This window comes from Dryas octopetala, chromosome 9 (assembly GCF_963921425.1).
Source record: "Dryas octopetala chromosome 9, drDryOcto1.1, whole genome shotgun sequence".
Taxonomy (NCBI): Eukaryota; Viridiplantae; Streptophyta; class Magnoliopsida; order Rosales; family Rosaceae; genus Dryas; species Dryas octopetala.
The window spans coordinates 12,348,029-12,368,826 of NC_141374.1; the positions used below are offsets into that span (position 1 = coordinate 12,348,029).

At 41.6% G+C, this 20,798-nt stretch overlaps 1 protein-coding gene across 1 annotated transcript; it reads right to left on the reverse strand.

Annotated features, from left to right (window-relative positions):
• Window positions 1–5,062: 5,062 nt before the first annotated feature.
• LOC147274194 (ABC transporter C family member 10-like) lies at window positions 5,063–11,533 on the reverse strand. The gene is made up of 12 exons (XM_086228314.1): window positions 11,520–11,533; window positions 9,101–11,189; window positions 8,667–8,987; window positions 8,501–8,587; window positions 7,641–8,243; window positions 7,377–7,541; window positions 6,966–7,260; window positions 6,592–6,806; window positions 6,172–6,477; window positions 5,592–5,655; window positions 5,277–5,516; window positions 5,063–5,187 (listed from the first exon to the last, which is right to left on the reverse strand). The coding sequence occupies exons 1-12, from the start codon at window positions 11,531–11,533 to the stop codon at window positions 5,063–5,065; spliced, it is 4,524 nt and encodes a 1,507-aa protein (XP_086084440.1).
• Between the last annotated feature and the right edge of the window lie 9,265 nt (window positions 11,534–20,798).

A 20,798-nucleotide genomic window follows, 5' to 3' on the forward strand; every position in this document is an offset into this window, starting at 1 on the left:
TGGATCGAGATCTCATGTGCCCAAACGAACGATTAAAATACATCATTTTCTTAATGGTCTTTTTCTTTTTAATTTTTTTATTTGGCTAATGATAAAATATATTTGAGTATCCTATACGGCTATACGTGAGATTAATTAATTATTAATTTGACACCAGTTGGAAAATTCTGCAAAAGGTCTATCAAGGATCTAAAACAATTTTTCTATCCTGTCCCATCCAGTATGATCATGTGGTTGGTGTGGAGAATTAAGATAGGCAGTTGATCATTTTTTAATGAAATAAAAAACAGAAAAACAAATTAATGTTGAATATTCATCCTACAATTAATTTGATACCAACTAGTTATATATTATAGAATTAATTACTCTAGGATACATGACAAACATTTTATTTAATCTCTACTATACCTATTGTTCAAATTTAACAATAAGGTCACATTTGTAAGTTATGATATTAAAAAAATATGTTATTCTCTCTTTCTCTCTCTTTCTCTCTCTTTCTCTCGCGATCCACACTGCTCCACACCGAAGCTTCTTGCTCCGGCCTTCCCCCAACGAATGGCGACCACCGGTGTGCTCCCTACACCGGCGCCGACTCAACCCACCCTCCCCGCTGCTGGCTGGCCGCCAACTGCAGCAAATCGATGCAAGAAAGGGGAGTAATGCCGCCGGCTTCCTCTCTCTCTCTCTCTCTGTGCTTGATCGAAGCCTTCTAATGGATATGCTCCGAGCTTGATCGAAGCCTTCTAGATCTGCTTTGACCACTCCGACTTCTCTTCGATTGGGCATGATCACAGCTTGTGGTACGTAGACTCTTACTTTGATTTCTTATCTGTAGAAGGTTATTGATTTTTTTTTAAGCTCAATTTCTAAAACTGCAATTTATGGAACATTGCAAGTGAACTGCAACTGCAGTTTATTGGAGTTCAGTTACTAACTGCAGTTTCAGAAACTGCAGTTTATTTGAGTTGCAACTGCAGTTTCAGACACTGCAAATGAACTGAAACTGTAGTTTATTTGAGTTGCAAGCTTGCAGTTGCAGTGTAAGTGAAACTGCAGTTTATTGGAGCTGCAGGCTTGCAGTTGCAGTTGCAGTTACTAACTGCAAGTGAAATTGCAGTTTTTGAAACTGCAAAGTGAATTGAAACTGCAGTTTTTTTGGAGTTGCAGGCTTGCAGTTGCAGAACGATTCTTGTGAATAAAGATGAACAATTGTCGATTTGGTAAAGTTGAAGAAAGAGATCGATTTGGCCAAAAAGAAGAAGAAGATCAGTTTTGGGCTGTTTATGTAGTTGGTTTGGTTGGATGCATTTCTTTTGGAAGGTGTCCGCATGTTATATTTTGGGGGGCTGGTAGATAGTGTCCGCAAGTTAATAAAAATAGATTGAGTGGTTTTGGTTAATATTTTTATTTGTTAGTACCTTATAATTAATGGACTCTATATTATAACTATACTTCTTTGACTTTATTGGAGATATCCCAAATTTGAATCTTTATTCTTCCAAATTTAAAATTTAAAAACTAAGTAGAGAAAAACAAATGGTTAACGCGCCCCTCATGTAGAACCTCTTTTTATGTAGTCTTCTACATGAGAAAATGCTCCACCTTTAGAGTTACTTGAAAGTTTTTATATGCGGTTCTACTTGAAAGTTCTTATGTGTGATTTCTGTTAGAGCTAACTTACACTTGGTGACTCTAATACCATGTTGAATGTCCACATTCAAAAATGCAAAACATTACCTTACAATATATTAGGGGTGTGATTTGGATTGGAAAATCCGAATCCGACCGCCGATTTCAATCCGAAAATTTCCAATTTTGGAACGTCCGAATCAAATTCAAATTCTGAAAATTCTGAAAAAAATTGGATTGGAATGGGAATGTATCTGTAAATTCCGATCCGAAATTTTTCAAAGGCATTCTGATTCGATATTTTGAAATTATGCCAATTTATTCCGTATTTATATTAATATTATATCATTTATTGAGTTTTTTTTACTATATGTTTCATTAATTTATTATTTGTTTCAAACATACACATACATACATATTAAAAAAAAACTAATACTATTAATATAAACATAGGTCCATTGACTTTAGGTACCAAATTATAATATTTTTTCATTTTAACTACTAAAACATTTATGTCATTTCACTTTAGGTACTAAATTTCAGTTTAGGTACCAACTTTAAAAAACATGATTATATCGAACTGTGACTGTCTAACAGTCATAACTCTTTTATTGATTTATTGTTTTTTCAATATTTACAAGGCTTAAACTTTAATATTTAGTCTTTGGGTTATAGGACTTCATCCCCCAAACCTAAATCAAAAGTATGAAACCCTTAAAAATTTTGATTTTTTATAAATTTTAAATAGTCACAACTGTGACTGTTCGACAATTACAACTGTTCGACAGTCACAACTGTATAACAAACTGATTTGTGACCTAATCCAAAATGTTTTTCTCTAGGTTAGTACCTAAACTAAAAGAAATTAGTATCTTGCTGCTTTATTAAAAAACTATTGATATTTGGTATTAAATCCTAATTTTCTATATAAACATATGTATATTATAAATATATGTATATTATAATAACATAAATGCTAACAAAAGCACCCACATTTTTTGTACTTGTAATTACTAATTTTTGTTTTGTTTTTACTAATAATAAAAAGTAACATGAAAATTCTGATTTTTTATTTGAAAAATTTCAAATTTTTATCTGAAAGTTCTAAAAATGTGATATTCCGAGAAATTCAAAAATTCCTAATTGGAATGAAATGTTGAAATTCCGATTTTTTGGAATAGAAATTAGAATAGAAATTTCATTTCGCAATTTTTTGGATTGGAATTAAAACATCCTATTTCCGATCTCATCCGTCCGAAACACACCCCTACAATATATAATGTTTTGAACTTCTCTATTCATTATCAATTAATTTTATGTTGAATGCTTAAATTTTTACATATATATTTCAGGATAGACAATTCATGTGTTAGGCCCATCGGGTAAACATATTCCTACATAGCCACATAAGTTGTTTATATATATGGCCAAGTGGCGTCGGCCGTGTTTAGAGAATACTTCACATCATTGTTTATAAATCTTGGAAGTAAAATATATAATATCACGAGCCTCTTCATTTATTCTCAATTAATTTAAATCTCAATGCTCAAACTTTTATGAAAAGGTCTATTGTTGAGTATACTGCATGACTTGCTGAGAAGGCCATTTTTATACACCATAAAAGTAAACACATGCTTCAGCAAGACAGCAAATAACGGACGCCTAGACATCGGAGAATAACTTCCCTGTTACGGGAATGCCACGTCAGCTATCATAACCCAATAAAAATGAGATACTTGGTGTTAATATATTGTGTCACAACTCAATAAATTACTAATTTAATTAATTTTTGGGGTGTGACAGGTAAGATCTTCTCAAAACATCATAATCGTACATTAATGGCATATCTACTGCCAGGCCAATTGTGGTTGAGGAGAATAGGGACTTCAAGTTGTTCACTCCCCACATTAAGTTCTTCCGGTAAATTAAAAGAATTGTGTTTCTCTTTCTGTGGTCATTATTTTTAGGATCAATCATGCCCTTACAAACTTTATGCATATGTTCTTATAATACGAAATATTTTCTTCTCAAATAGTGGATAAGTGGAGCATGCTATGTCGTCGTCAAACTCTATTCATAAGTTTTGGTAAGTAAATTAATTAAAGTTTGATAACTCTTTTGCAAGTCTGTGAGTATTGTTTGTAGGCTAGGTTACTAGCTTTGCTTTTCCAAGTGGAAATGTTTAATATGTGTTTCAATATCTTTTCATCAATCTCATTTCTGTCATTTTGAAGAGACAAATGTGTGACATGGTTAAAACAATCATATACTCAAGTGACCGCTTATAAGTTATTGAGGGAGTTAAGATTCCAATTATGAAATTCAGAGACAAAAATTGTGAAATTCTTAGACAAATGTGCAACACAGGCTAACGTTCTAGCTTGTGTTTGTTTTTTAGAAAAATTCTGAACAAAATATTTTCATTTCATTTCCAATCTTTTTAAAGTGAAAAATATATTTGGCAATCAATGAATCATGATCATGGACAGTGGTTTCTTTCGGCCTGGCGCGCATGATTACAATGGGGGATGTTGCACAATAAAGGCTCAAATTAAAAATTGTTCAGTGCTCTTGAAAGCTCTGATTTTTTCTTGTAAAGGTTGTTGAAAGCGATTAAAAAACTTGGTTCTTCACTTTCCTAATAAAGAAGTCAGCAAAAATAATATACTAAAAGAACTTGACCTTTTCACTGGAGTTGTTGAACTTTAATACATCAGGCAGATTGAATTTGCAACTATAGCTAGGATTATGTATTAGGGGAGCTTAAGCTAATTTGGTACTCTTGTGGGGATCTTGAAGAATACATGCAAGAATTGATACATGAATTGTGCGCGGGTATAGAAACGGTGAATTTATAATACTTTTTTGGATGTGTGTAAGATTGAGAGGAAATAAAGACCTGCTATCAATATAGGTCCTGTATTGTAGAACAATCCATGCCAGAAATTATGATATCATGCCCAGTAGGCCAAAGTGTCCATGAAAAGTAAACTTCTGCTGCCACTGCCTTCTTTATTTCTGGTTGGATTCCTTTGGGGTACCTTCCCCAGTCAAAGAGGTGCATTTACCATATTCAAACCTTAAAGTGGAGATTTTCAAGTTAACCACCTCTATTGCCATTTGCCAAAGGCCCAAACAGTAAAGCTCTAAATGCTTCCTTTTGAGTTTTCAGAATCTTTATGTGTCAATATCATTGGTTACATTGTTAGTTGCTTTGAAATTTAGGCATCAAAGTTTTTAAGTTTTGTTGTTCATAATCTAAGGTTTCATTGTTTCATAGATTCATAAGAGTGACAATAGGCTCTAAGAAACTATATTTCCAGGAAAAAAAAGAGCTCCTGGACATTTTTATTCATAGCTTTAATTAGATGCTGCAATAGCTTATTGAATTCTAACTCAATGACATTTTAATGAATTTAATGGCGAATAATCAAGACTCTTCCGAGTGGATGCTGGCATTGGCAGCTCGAGACCAGTATTCCTTGACAAGCTGCCCAAAGAGTGACCCTTCATTATTCATCAGCTTCGTTGGCTCATCATACTCTACTAATTTCCCTGTCAATGTAAATTTGGCAAATCAACAACGAACATCACATGAATAAGACACAATTTTTGGTACAAGAGCTTTGGGATATAATGCTTACCATCACTAATAGCAAGCACCTTTGTGCAGTCCATTACTGTTGGTATTCTATGGGCCACTGTTATTACAGTGCAGTCTGCAAATTCTGTTCTTATAGTTTTCTGGAGAATAGAGTCTGTTGCATTGTCCATTGATGCAGTGGCTTCATCGAGCACTAGTATCCGGCTCCTCTTCAATAAAGCACGTCCCAAACAGAACAGCTGCCGCTGTCCCATGCTCCAATTTGTTCCATCTTGTACAACTGCAATCCAGGGTGTGTTAATTAGTTGCTGCTTTATTGACACTGAAAAGCACTCCTAGATATACCATTTCTTACCTAAAGAATCCAGGCCTTCTTCTTTTTCTTGAATGGCCTCTCGTAACTGACATTTCTCAAGAACCTTGAAAACATTGATGGAAATCATTCAAGTTGGAAAAAGAAAGTTAATTATAGAACATGAAGAATTTTTCTCTAGAGAGATAGACTGCACACTTAAAATTTGCGGATACTTGATATTTTATGTTTGAATCAAGTTATCCTATATGCTGTAAAGGTTATCAAGTCATTCTATATGCACGTCAAATACGGGAATCAGGTCTTCCTATACATATCTGCAAATTTAAAGTTTGCATTCATCTTCTCTAAAGGACTGAGAGTATGAATACATTACTTGGTGGCTTGTTCTGATGGAAAACTTTCATGATAAATACTTAAATGTTGACAGTTGACAGTTGACAGTTGACACAACACATCATTTTTAATTTTTAAATGGTTGTTTTGAAAAGCAGTAGCTATTGGTATTAAGATTCAGTCAGCGTAGTTCTATCATTCTACAAGTGATAAGGGACTTCAACACTACAATTCATCCTATTCCTCAATTTATATAAAAACCATCAGACATGAGCAAAAACCTTACCTCCCATATTTCATGATCAGAATACTCCGATAAGGGGTCTAGATTGAATCTCACTGTCCCACTGAATAGTGTTGGATCTTGAGGGATGATCCCAAACCGCGATCTTAGATCATGAAGCCCAATTGTACAAATGTCATAGCCGTCTACAATGACCTTTCCCTCTGTAGGCTCTACCAGACGAAACAAAACGCTGATAAGAGTTGTCTTTCCACTTCCAGTCCGGCCAACAATCCCAACTTTGTACCCTCCTTCAATTATGCAATTTATCCCGCGAAGAACTAGTGGAGCATTTGGCCTATATCTTACCTGCATATATAATGTCATTTCTATCATATACAAGTCCCATATATTGTTCTTACAGTTCCAAATTGTTAGACTAATAGTCATTAATTAGTATATCTGTTGTCATACTATGTGTACCTTCAAATCATGTATTTCCACTCTACCAAGGGTAGGCCAATTGTGTGCAGGTCGGTTGTCTTCAATTACTTCTGGAGCCTCACTGGGAATATGCATGTACTGTTCTACCCTTTCTACAGAAATCATTGAATTTGCTAGCGTGCACTGAAACTGGACAGAAATTACAAGGAATACGTTCAATGAGATACCATATGATAGTGTCATCCCAATAAATCCTGTCAAAAGATTAAGCAAAATGTTAGAAGATGTACCAAATGTTTCAAGTAGGGGAAGGAAGGACACATGAAATGTATATGATATGATGGTGACAAAATGAATATTGTAAAGTTGTGAGGACCGGAACAATGGGATGGCGGCAGCTAATGTTTACTAACCAGAGGAAGAAGCCTCAAACTGAGTCAAAGTAATGGCAAGTGCTGTGGCTGAGAGAACAATGGCGCAAAGAAATTCTAGACGTTCGATCAACCACTCAATTGCTGAAAAACTATGGAAGTCAGCGCTAGCATTTTCATCAATAAAGTCCAAGTTTTTTGAGAAGAATCGGTCCTCCTCTCCAAAAGCTCTGATTGTCAGGGCTCCAGCAATAGATTCGGCAAGGTGGCTTGCAAGTGCAGACTTAGTTGTGCCATTCATTCGCATCAACTCTTTTGCAGAAGCAAGGTAGTAGTTCTATTTGTAGAAATTAAAGAAAATCAAATATAGAATTTGTTGGAATTCAAAGAACTAAACAAGAAGGTTGGTTTTAGAGTAGTACTTTTTTTGGTGAGATTAGAGTAGTACTTTACCTGAAAGAGTACAGTAACATAAATTGTAGGTACAATCAGAAACACAAGTGGCCAAGTAAGAAAAACCAATACGAAAAATATGCTGTATGTGTTCATAGTTCCCCCAATAGCAATCATCAACTTGAAAGCTACTTCAAGGTCGATGATATTCATATCAGTTGATACCTAAACAAAATACACAATTTTATCAAATGTAAGTTTTGTAAATTAATTAAGCAGACAATATTTCATCAACTCTCAAGTAAGTCTTACATATGTACTTACCCGACTAAGTATCCTTCCCACAGGTGTTGAGTCATAAAACAGCATCGGTGCTCGAAAAAGAGAGTTGAGCAGTGTAGAAAAAATAGATTTGGATGCCCCAACTCCTAAACTGACTACAACAAAAGAGCGAAGAAGCAAAGCGAATGACATGATACACGTGACCACTGAATAAACTGTGAAGAGTTTGACTCTTGATACGCTAGAATCCTGAAGGTTCAAAGCTAACCAATAAAACTGAAGTAATTGCCCAATTATGAATATCAAGTGAAAAAAAATGGTCAGGGAGTAGAGCAAAAATCCATTGCCCTGCTTCAAATACTGAATGTATGGCTTGAAACCAGTGTCTCCTATTTCTTTCTCTTCTTGCTTAATCAATTGATCTCCATTTGAAGATTCTTTTAGCTCTGCCTTTGCCTCAGTTTTAACTTTCTCATGAATCTCCTCCTTGAACGATTTGTGTTTTCTGGTAGCAGCATATTCAACTTGGCTCTCAGAATGTGTAGTAGTGTCCTTGTGTGCATTGACAAGGTCTTGGAACTCTTGACAAGAAGCCAGCAACTCTTCATAAGGAGCTGCTCTTAAAATCTTCCCTGAAGACATCAACTGTGCATGGACAGAGAAAAAGAAGACATTAATCAAATGTTCATATTGGGTGACGTGAGAGCATGTGTGGCCGTTAGGCCTGTCACATATATAACCTAATCTAATACCATGAAGAAAATTAGAACATCTAACCCAAATTCAATTGGTAATGGGTGGAGATGCCCAACACCTTATAAGCCACTATCCAAGGTTATCTTTTTCCAGATCTTCTCTCAACAAAATAAAACAAAGGAAAATTAGCATTGTTTATAAATTACCAAGACTGAATTAAAAGTTGGAAGGAAGTCAACTTGGTGAGTCACAAGCAAAACAGTCTTCTCCGACAAAGCTCCCATGACATATTCCTGGCAAGCATAATTTCATATTAGCTGCTATTTCAAGTACAAACAACTAAAATATGCAAAGTAGGAAACTAGGAATTACATTGAATAGGCTGGTAGCAGTATGGGCATCAACTGCACTGAATGGGTCATCCAAGAGGTAGACATCAGCATTTTGATAGAGTGCACGCGCAAGTTGAATGCGTTGCTTCTGCCCACCACTTAGATTGACACCTCTTTCTCCTATCTGAGTGAGATCGCGGAATGGAAGCATCTCAAGGTCCTTTACTAAGGAACATTTCTCCAGCGTTTCGTGGTATCTAAAATCATCCATGGCAGACCCGAAAAGAATATTTTCTTGTATAGTACCTGTTTGGATCCATGCAGACTGAGAAACATATGCTATCTTCCCATACACTTGAACCTGTAAATATAATTAGGTAGTCAGAACACAAGCTTTAATTAATAATGCTTTCCCATCCATAAATATAATGACTCAATAAAAATTGTTTAGGATCGAATGAAATCATTACTTACAATGCCATTGATGTGTGGAACTTCTCCAAGAATTGCAGCTAAAAGGGTTGATTTGCCTGAGCCAACCTCTCCACAAATAGCTACTTTTTCTCCTGGCTTCACCACCAAATTAATGTTCCTCAATGTTGCCTTTGTAGCAGCATTACTATCCCATGAAATTTCAGAGGATCTAAAGAAAATGGAATATTGCTGAACAACGTCTTTGCCTCTCCTCTCTTTCCTTGTATGCCTGTTCTCCAACTCGGGTGCATCAAGGAACTTCACAATCCGAGCTAATGAAATCTTTGCTTCAATAAATGCTGCAAAAACATCTGGGATAAGCTTAATTGGCTCCTGAACATTACGCAAAGTCGCTAGAAATGTGAAAACATTGCCAGCTGAGAGTGTATATCCAAGGAAGTAGCATGTCCAAAAAGTAGCAGCCGCTACAAAAACAGGAGTTGACCAGTACATACAATTATAATACCCCCTTTGTGACAATACTAAAGATATCCATCCAAGTTCTTCTCTTCTTAACCCTTCTATGACTTTCTTGAATCTTGTCTCCCAAGAATATAGCTTCAAGATCTTCATATTTGAAAGCCCTTCTGCAATGGCCTTCAGCCGCCTATTTTGCGCTACCATGAACTTTGTTTGATACTCATGCTGCAACTTGGCCAATGGAGAGCTTGCCACCACAGTCAATATGAGTATAGATAGGGTTGCAACAGTTGCCAGCCCCACAGAGAAGTAAACAATAACTAATGAAAGACACAGCTGAAGGCTCGTGGACCATATTCTATGAAACCAGAATGGAAATTCACCAAGTTTGTTAGCATCCACTGTTACATAGTTCACTATCTCACCAGGAGAATGTGTCATCTTGGCAGAATTTGAGAGTCGTAGTTGCTTCTGATATATTGCTGCAGATATTAATGATCTTACTTGGAGCCCAATCAGCCTAGTTCTGAAGAACCATTGCCTCTCGGACAGTGACTCCAAGATTTTCACGACCAAGAGACCAAGAGTCAGAGCATAACCCTCATATTTAAAAGCTGCATTGCCTTCAACAACCTTAATGAAGGCCATGAGAAACAGTGGGCCGCTGGTCAGTGCGAGAATCTTGACCAGTGCAAAGAACCCAGAAATCAAAATAGCTTTCCTCTGGCAGTAAAAAAGTAAGGACAAAATAGAAGGGTTATCCGATGGACCTATTTCCTTCCTTTTGTTCAATTGCTCCATAAATATTAAGTACCATGTTCGTGCTCGATCAGCCTGTTGCAATTTTGGAATATCTTCATTCTCAAGAATCTTTTCTTTACCTCTCTTCATTAATGGATTCAACCACCAAAATGACATTCTACTAAATATCCCAGCTTTTGCAAAAGGAGTAACATTGTCATTTGAACTGATATCAGATTCCGCACCTTGCAAAGGTGTGTAGAAAGCATCATCATGGATTTCTGGATCACTGTTTGCATAATTGCTTCCCTGAAATGCACTGAAGAGCAATAGAATTGATCCGGGGAAATAAAGAATGTTTAAGACAATCTTAACTGATACTGCCTCATCCAAAATAACTTCCCAAATTGATGAACTGCTAATAAAAGCTGCAATCAAGAAGGCAAGAATTGAACAAAATTTTGTTATCATAATATGTGGAGAGTGTGGCTTCTTTAGACTTATGGTTAAACCCAGAAGCAACCACGTGAACCCCTGAGATAACAATACCAACCATCCATGTAGAGGTAAAACAGTCTGATCTGTATTTACTTTCTCAACGATTGTCCATATCCCGAAACCCAAGTAGGCCAAAGCCAAGACAGCATTAGAAGTGGCCGAGACAATTGACAATGCAGAGAAGGTGTGAGACTGTGATGGTGCTGTAATCTTCTTTGATGATATTTTATATATGCAGATGCATAACAAGATGAATAGGAGCAAGATATCAGCTGCAATGACAACAATATTGTTGATACATGAATCTGGATTGAAAATGGCTAAAAAGCCCAAACTGCATTTATTTCCAGACTCAGTTGAACACTCAGAACTACTGCAGAATAAGGCCCATAAACCCTCCCCCATGTTGTGCCTCAGTGATTTGGAAAGTCTGCACAATTACAAGGGAAAATAATTTGAAAGCAGAAAAAGGAACTGTATCTCAAATTCATAATTTTAAGCAGATCAATGGTAGTATAGTCAATATAAACTGAAATTTAACAAGGGGAAAATTTTGCTGTGCTTAAGATAGGACGCAGAAACATGAAATTGCAATTCATATTGTTCAAATAATTAGGCAACATTTCTAGATCCAATAAGCCAAGTTCTATTCTACTCAAAAAGCATCTAGAAGTTGAAGTCACAACTTCTAGTGTTTTTCATGAGTTCATTTGTATGTTTACTTCCATTAGAATCTACAAGTATAAACAAACTGACCAACGACAAATTAATCATCTCTTTTCTAAATCTGGGGATCTACTGAAAGGTATCATGCTTTACATTAAAGTTTCTTACACGTGACATGCTTTGTGGCTTTGGAGACTATCAGACCAAGAAGACCATATATACAGTACAAATATGAACTGATATATACTTACAAACGTAACTTTATATATTTCTATGAAGTAAGAACCTTCCTCTTCACACATTAATTTAAAGAAAGATTGTCTGAAAGGTCGGTGCAAATGAAGCTATCATGCATCATCAAGTTAGAAAAAGAATACTATTCAAAAACCAAACATCAGCCAAAACCACCAGCATCAAAAACACATAATAATATAAGATTGCAGTCTTCTATACGACTCAAAAAAAAAAAAACATGCATATCAGGACTTGGAAGAAACCCAGAAAATCTTACTCAAGCTCAGTAGCAAATCAGCCCGGCCTCCTGGTCTAACTTGCTCTTGAGGTCTCTCCTGCTTGTCATGCACAAAACCCGTCTCTAAAATACTATTTCTATTGTCACCAAAGGCACGTGCATGATCCTCAAGACCATGAACGAACAGGACAGCTTAGTCTTCCTCCTTTCAGTCCTTTTCAGCGAGGTATGCACATTACCCCCACCAATTTATAATTATACCCACAACTGTTTACGAATCTTGTCCTTTATTTAATTAATATTTGACCTCATCGATCTAGTCCGTGTACTGAAGTGAGATACAGTAAATAAAGAATAAAAGAACAAAACCCAGATGGGTATTGATATAAAAGTTAGTACTTAGTAGCAGGACTAAAATTTCGGATTTTAAGAATTTTAAATTTCGACCAAAATTAAATGGAAATGACGAAAATTGCTATTAAAATATGAAAATTTTGAATGAAACTTTATTATATGTTTATTTAACATATTATTTATTATATTGATAAAAAACATTAAAGAAACCAAATTATCTAGTAAGTTTTATGTGATATAAAATGAATATAATGCGCGCTGGAGGTAAATACTGTTAAAAAATAGTTCACTAATTAATAATTATATAAATAATACCTCAATTTTATTTATACTACAATATTATAATTAAAAGATAAACATATTGATTAATTAATTGAAAGAGCTTAATAATTACAATTAAAAGAGTGATTAAACATATTGATTAACTTAGTTAAAAAAATAATATAAGATAAATATATTGATTAATTAATTGAAGGAGCTTAATAATTGTAATTAAAAGAGTGATTAAATTGTGTAATTGTTGATGCCCAAAAATGGTAGAGCAGTCAACGTCGAGTCGAACCACGTAGGCCCGTTGACCCACCACTGAGCGGATGACACGTCGAAGTGGGGCAGGAACGGGTAGCTGGGTCCGACTGGTGTGTAATGAGAGAGTATGATATCTAAAGCACCCTGCGCAAGTACACAAAAGTGAGCGGGAAGGGCACCGGTGTGGTGCCGGCCAAAGCTCCTCCGACGCTCAAGTCAGTGTTCAGAGAGATCTGAGAGCAGAGTGAGTGAATAGTATAATAATGATTTCAGTTGTCCTTTTGTGACAAGAAGGTACCTCTTTTATAGTACCTTTGGAAGAGTGTCAACCAATCCGGTGACGACACGTGTCCTTTGTGGTGACTTGCACTGTAGGAGCGCCACGTGGCACCGGTCTCGAGGATCCGAGTGAGTTGACACGGGCCGGGGGCCCGGGAGGTTTGAGCTTGGGAGGCCGGAGCCTAAGAGGCCGGAGCCCAGGGAGCCGGAGCCCATGAGGCCGGAGCCTAGTAGATCATGGGCTAGGAGCCCAGGAAGGGCTTAGTCTTTTGGGGTCTAGGCCCAAACAGCATGGTGTTAGGCCTTGTGTGACTTGTCGTTATGCCGAGATGATTAGTCATACGAACAGAAGTCCCCCAAGTTTCCGAGCAAAAGATACTTCTTGATTGGGAACTTTGTACACAAAAGAGTCCGAGCAGAACGACAAGTAACCACACACTTGTTCCTGCTTAAGCTATTGTCTAGAAGTCCCCCAAGTTCCTTAGCAAGAAAAGCTGTACTGCAGGAAAGCTTGGGGGTTACATATGAAAGATCCCTTTGTTTTTGTTTTTTTTTTTGTTTTTTGTTTTTTTTGTTTTATGTTAGGAGAGAGAGAGTTACCTCTTTTTTTTATTTTTTTTTTTGAAGTACCGAATATAGGCTGCCCCCCTCTTATTTTTTTTAGATAGCCAACAGGGGTGCTGGAAAAGGGGCAGTGCAGAAAAAGGGTGCTCGGGTCGGACGAGCAGGAGAGGTCGGGTCTGGCTGACCGGCGGCGCGGAGCGGAGGAGCAGGAGAGGCCTGGTCCGCTCTGGTCGGCGGCGCGAAGCAGAGAAGCTCGGATCGAGGGGGTCGGAGCTGTGGTGTGCGCGGGGTGGTCTGCTCGTCGGGCTCGGGTCGGAGAGAGGGGGTCGGGTCGGCGAAGGAGCAAGGTGGCCTGGGTTCTTGCTCGGGCCGGTGGAAGGGCTCGGGCCGGAGTGTTTGAGCGCGAATCGGGTTGAAGGGCCGGATTTGGGAGGGTGAGCTCGGGTCGGACTGAAGGGCTCGGGCCGGAGGGTACTCGGGGCGGAGGCGTGCGGCAGAGGCGCTGCTCGGGGCGGTTGTGTGCAGCCGCGTTGTGCAGGGGGCTCGAGTGGAGATTGTGCGGATCCGGGCAGTCCGAGCAGTAGTGCGTGCTCGGGTCGGATCTTGTGAGTGCTTGCACGGCTCGGGTGTGTCTGGAGGGGCGGCTGCTCTGCCTTGGCGCGATGGTGATGGGCTCGGGCCGGACCTGAACACGGGCTCGGGTGGAGGTGCTCGGCTTGGTTTGCTGCTCGGGGTAGTGGCTGGTCAGCGCGGGCAGCAGCACCAGGGGGGCTGTTTTGTGCCCGGATTGGTGGTGTACGCGGGGGCGCGTGGGGCTGCTCGGGTGCTTGGACTACGCGGGGGCCGCAGCGCAAAAACCACAGCTTGGTTTTGAGCTGTTCGAAGCACTAGAGGTAAAAAATGTTTGGAATCCTGTCAAGCTTTGTGTTTGTGAAAATTGTTGTTTGCCTTGGAAAATTGAGAAATGTGAGCAACTGTGGTCGTCCAGCCTGAGGCGGACCTTGGAATTCTGTTTGTGAATTTTGTGGATGATGTGAGTAGGGGCAGGTAGAGGTGCAGGTGGATATGAACCTTGCTGAGCACTGGGTAGGCCACACGCCTGCATTTTGGACTTTGTAATTTATTGGGTATTGTTGTGTTTTTGGCCAGGTACATAGGAAACAAGATTAGTGGGTCGGAACCCGTCTGAGCTGTTGAGGCCGCGGAAGACTGGTAAGGCATGGGTTATCATGGCTCTTCCCCTTGAATTGATTTTTTGAATATTGGCTTTGATAAATGGTTGGTGGCTGAGCATGTGAAAAGTGATAGGGTGAATGTTGTAAATTTGGGGGTGGAAGAGCACATATGAGGGGTGGGAAACCAGTAGCGATCTTGATATGTCCATGGTGTTGTCTTGGTATTCCGAGTACTTCCCATCTTGATTTTTGTTGTTTTTTTTTTTTTTTTTTTTTTGATGGGCAGGTGTACGGGGCGGAAGCCTGGGCTCGGGCCGGGGCTGGTGGTGCACTGGGCGGAAGCTCGGAGAGCGCTGGCGTCAGCAGCGCGGAATCCTGGGTGGGTGCGCGGCGCGGAAGCCTGGGTGGTGAGCAGGGCGGAAGCCTGGGTTCGAGCCGGGGCAGGAAGCCTAATCAATGCATTGCAGGCCGAGCTACTGCAGGCCAGGAAGGAGGCAGACCAGGCTAGGCAAGAGTTGGAGCAGTGCGAGGAGAAGCTGAGCCAAGCCAAGCAGGTGGTCTGCTAGGGGCTGACAGTAATGATGGGCATGTCAACGTCCCAGAGGGAGGTACCCAGGGGAGAGAGCCCGAGGATGGAGCATCCACAGGTGGGAAGCATGACATGGGAGAGGATCCCAAATAAATGTTTTGAAGCAAACAAGGCCCGGGGGCAGGGGTGGGCGGACCATCGCCCTATTTTTGTTTGGATTATATGGTCGGGTCGGATGTAGCCCGTGCCAAATTACAAACTCTTTCGATTATTCCCTTTGTACTTTATGATATTTGGATGATTTGGAGGGTGTCCAACCCGTTTATGGGGTAGGATGCCCTTCCCTTTAATACATGGTATTGTGGGATTTTCTCGAATGCATGGTACTTAGTTTCCCTTGAATGCATGATATTGATTTTTCTCTGAATGCATGGTACTTAGTTTCCCTTGAATGCATGAGATTGATTTTCCCTTGAATGCATAGTACTTAAGTTCCCTTGAATGCATGTGCCATAGCCGCGCCCTGAATGCATGGTACTTAGCTTCCCTTGAATGCATGGGCGGATATGGGCAGGGTCGGATGTCTGATGGCCCGGGGGTCCATACAGCCAATTAAGACTTTGAATAAAAATGAAGAAAAAAGTGTCCGTGGTAAGACTTCCGTGAATGCATGGTACTTAGTTTCCCTTGAATGCATTTGCCATAGCCGCGCCCTGAATGCATGGTACTTGGCTTCCCTTGAATGCATGGGGCGGATATGGGTAGGGTCGGATGTCTGATGGCCCGGGGGTCCATACAGCCAATTAACACTTTGAATAAAAATGAAGAAAAATCTGTCCGTGGTAGGACTCTCATTTATGAAAGCGATAACATAGATGAAATTGAAAAAAGTCCCCGGGGGGTACAACATGTGTCTACTTGTAAAAGTAGCGGAGGTGCTCGGCGCGCCAAGGGCGGCCGAGTTCCTTGCCGGTTGTGGCGCGGAGCCTGTATGTGCCTGGACGGACGACCTCAATGGTTTTGTAGGGCGTCTGGGGTAGGGCAGGTGTTGGAGACACAAACAGCCATAGAGGGCTTGACCTCTTTCTTCTTCTTGACTGAAGTTATATAGCAGGACCTGGCTGACACTTGATTGCCTTTGACTACCCCCGTTCCACATGGGGTCGGGAACTTGATCAAAAGTAAGTGAGTGGAGATCATAACCCTCAATTGGTTAAGGGCCGGTCGTCCCAGGATGACGTTATAAGCTGTGGGGCAGTCGACCACCAAAAACTGAGTAGTTGTGGTAGCGGACGAAGGATACCTCCCGAGGGTGAGGGGAAGGTAGATCCCACCAAGAGGGGTGACCATGTCGCCCGAAAAGCTGAGCAAAGGAGCGATCGACCGGTCAAGCCTCTCCTGGTCGATTCCAAGAGCGGTGAAGGCTGGGGCGAAGAGGATGTTGACGGAGCTACCACAGTCGATAAGGATCCGAGCCACATCAAAATTAGCTATGGTGGCTTCGATGACCAAGGGGTCATCGTGTGGGAAGATCAAATCACGTTCCTCTTCCTCAGCAAAGGAAATGGGCGACCACCCGAGCTTAGGAGTCTTTTTGCTACGGTGGAAGTCTACAGCCATAACGCCGGAGCATGGTTGAGCACTTCGGGCGTATTCCTTCCTAGCTCTGTTGGAGTTGCCAGCGAGGGTCGGGCCCCCACAGATGGTATTGACCCGCCCCCGGCGTTGTCCGTCGGTCTTGGCCTTCTCGGTGGCCTCCTTGTCTATAAAACCATCCAACTTTCCTTCCTGTACCAAAGTTTCTATTGCCTCCTTAAAAGCTCTGCATGCCTCGGTGTCATGGCCATGGTCGTCATGGTAAAGGCAAAAGAAATTCTTGTTAGCCCGGTATCGTGTTTGTGGTGGGCGGGGTGGGAGCTTAGGAAGTATGTCCTTGATCTGGGGATACAACTCTGTATAAGTAACAGTGAGAATTGTATAGACTTTGAACCTGGAGGCATAGGATGTCTGATAGGTTTCCTCCCTTCGTTGTCCTCCACCTCTACCATCACCAAATTGTTTCTTGGTGAACTTATTGAACTCTTTCCCGGACCCCCCATGCTGGTTACCCGAGTAGGGCTTGGGCTGGGGTGGCACTATGATGGCCTGGTCGGTACTTGGGCGATCCATGGTAGGCGGCTTCTTCCCATATGTTTTGAATTCGGCCGTGGCATAGGCAATGGCCTCGTGCATGAGTTCCTTGTAGGTGCGCGGATTGCGGCGGTTGATTTCAAACAGGAAGTCCCTCTCTAGGAGACCACCCTTGAAAGCAGCGAAGGCTACCTTCTCATCACAATCGCGACACCGAGATCGTTCTAGCTGAAATCGAGTGATGTATTCCCGGAGGGATTCCCTGCTGCCCTGTCAGACTCGAGTCAGGTCATCCGTGGTGTAGATTCTATCGGTCTGGATGATATATTGGCCTAGGAAGAGCTCTCGGAGCTCGTTGAAGCAATCAACCGAGCTCGGAGGAAGTTGGTAGAACCAGTCCCTTGCACTGCCAGAGAGGGTGGAAGGGAAGATTCGACACTTCGTAATGTCATCAGCACCTTTAGATTCCAGAGCGGATCTGAAACTCATGAGGTGGTCATATGGGTCTTCCTTCCCTGTGTATGGAGTGATTTTGGGAGGTCGGACGTCGCCAACCGGAGGAGTGGATAGGATGCGAGCTGTGAAAGGTCCAGGCAGCTCCCTTGTGTCTAAAGATGGGTGCCCACCACGACTTCCCTCCTCCACTCTCCTCAGGCGTTCGCTGATGTCCATGAGGAGTTGTTGGAGTTGGTCTGGTGGAAGGGATCCGCTGTTACTGGAGTCAGCGACTTGCTCACTTGTGAAAGTGTCATCTTCTGCGCGGCGCCCAGCCGAGAAAACCTGCTCTTCTCCCCGTCGTTGCTTGGGACGAGGAGCCTGCTCTTCCTCCAAGTCATGGGGACGCGGATTGGATTCGTCCCGGTTTGTCCGCTGCTCTTCTCGCCGAGAGCGGTTGTCATCGAGCAGATGACGACAGTCTCGATAAATGTGGAACTCCTCAGAGAGGGTAGGATGCTCGCCAGATCGAGCCCGGCTGACCGGGTGGATAAGTCTCTTTTGGAAACCTGGGGGCGGATGGCTACCTTGCCCTACATCCAATTGGCGGGGAACATTTTGGTCCCTTCGGGGGGGATCCCTCATCTCACCACTCCGGAGAGTGGTGTGTTCGTCCCTGTCATGGGGGTTCCTCCTCTCACCACTCCGGGGAGTGGTATGTCCTTCCCTGTCGCGAAGGAGTCGCTCATAAAGCTGCATTGCACCTTTTTGGAGGTCGAGCTGCTCCTGGGTTCGTTGGAGCTGAGCCTCCAATCGCTGGATGTACTCCTCCTGATCAGATTCGGCAGTCTTCTTACCTCGCTTGTCAACCAGCGGGGTGTTGTCGACTTGATCGAGGATAGGACCTCCGTCAGACATTGTGAGGGTCGGTAGCTCGGAAGCTAGGGAGCTCGGAAGCTAGGGAGCTCGGAAGCTCGGGAGCTCGGAAGCTCGGAAGGTTGGAAGCTCGGAAGCTCGGAAGCTAGGAAGCTCGGAAGCTCGGAAGCTTGGAAGCTAGGAAGCTCGGAAGCCCGGGAGCTCGGAAGCTCAGAAGGTTTTTGCACCTCAACTGAGGGTAGAGAATTCAATGGGGAAAAGTTGTAACGTTCCCACAGACGGCGCCAAACTGTTGATGCCCAAAAATGGTAGAGCAGTCAACGTCGAGTCGAACCACGTAGGCCCGTTGACCCACCACTGAGCGGATGACACGTCGAAGTGGGGCAGGAACGGGTAGCTGGGTCCGACTGGTGTGTAATGAGAGAGTATGATATCCAAAGCACCCTGCGCAAGTACACAAAAGTGAGCGGGAAGGGCACCGGTGTGGTGCCGGCCAAAGCTCCTCCGACGCTCAAGTCAGTGTTCAGAGAGATCTGAGAGCAGAGTGAGTGAATAGTATAATAATGATTTCAGTTGTCCTTTTGTGACAAGAAGGTACCTCTTTTATAGTACCTTTGGAAGAGTGTCAACCAATCCGGTGACGACACGTGTCCTTTGTGGTGACTTGCACTGTAGGAGCGCCACGTGGCACCGGTCTCGAGGATCCGAGTGAGTTGACACGGGCCGGGGGCCCGGGAGGTTTGAGCTTGGGAGGCCGGAGCCTAAGAGGCCGGAGCCCAGGGGGCCGGAGCCCATGAGGCCGGAGCCTAGTAGATCATGGGCTAGGAGCCCAGGAAGGGCTTAGTCTTTTGGGGTCTAGGCCCAAACAGCATGGTGTTAGGCCTTGTGTGACTTGTCGTTATGCCGAGATGATTAGTCATACGAACAGTAATTAAAACAATAAAAAGCATTGATTGTTTTGGTAATATACTAATGTGTACAACTGTACAAAGAAAAGATAAATGAAGATGATAAGAATTACTAAATATGGAAAATAGTCCAAAGCCACTGCCACCTAGACTAATCTGGGCGACCCACTCTGCCTACCTCTCTTACCCTATCTTCTCCAAACATACATTTTCATTTCTCTTTCAGACCCACCCAGCCCAACTCTGCTACTCTTTCTCGCAAACTATTCAATCTATTTGTATAGAAAGTTAGAAACCTCCCCAGAAGCTAAAAATTCTCAAACCCACTTGAATTCTCAAACCCCTTTCTTTCTTTCCTTCTCTGACACGTACAAACAAAACAAAACACAGAGACATTAACTGGCTCTCAAAGATTTCTCAGCACCAGCACCAGCGGCAGCGACGCCGCCTGAGGCGGTCACTTTGGACTCAGACTTCGTCGTCATACTCGCGGCGCGGCTCTGCGCCGTCATATGCGTGGTGGGTCTTCTAGTCGTGGCGCGCTGCGGGTTTGCAGTGAGCAAAATTTTGTTGAATTTCAATAATTTTCGATAATTTCGGCGAAATTTAGAACATTTCGGTGAAATTCTCCCGAAAAATTGATGGATGTGTGATAAAATTTCGTTACCCTCAAAAATCAAAATTTAACTCCTTTAATAAAACCAATTGACTAATGCAATTTGGATGATATATATATATATATATATAAATGCATCATGCATCATGCATGATACATGATACAATCATATATACAAGTTCAGCTTACTAAACGATAAAAATTAGGCAGTCCCTGTGGCCCTGTCTTTTCATTTATTCGAATAATATATTTAGACTTTTCAGCTATACTTTTCTAGCTAATCAAATCATCTACCAGAAGTATTGTGAATTATAAATATAGATACAAGAAGAAGTTGCCAAGTAAATGGAAAATAATGAAGTAGCTCAAAGCTGAACTTTCAACTTTCAACGTGGAAAATGCATTTGGTCGGACATGGGTGCAATGACCCGCGGTTGCAAGTGTTCTCATTGGAAACAAAATGGATCGAGATCTCATGCCCAAACGAACGATTAAAATTTAAAATAC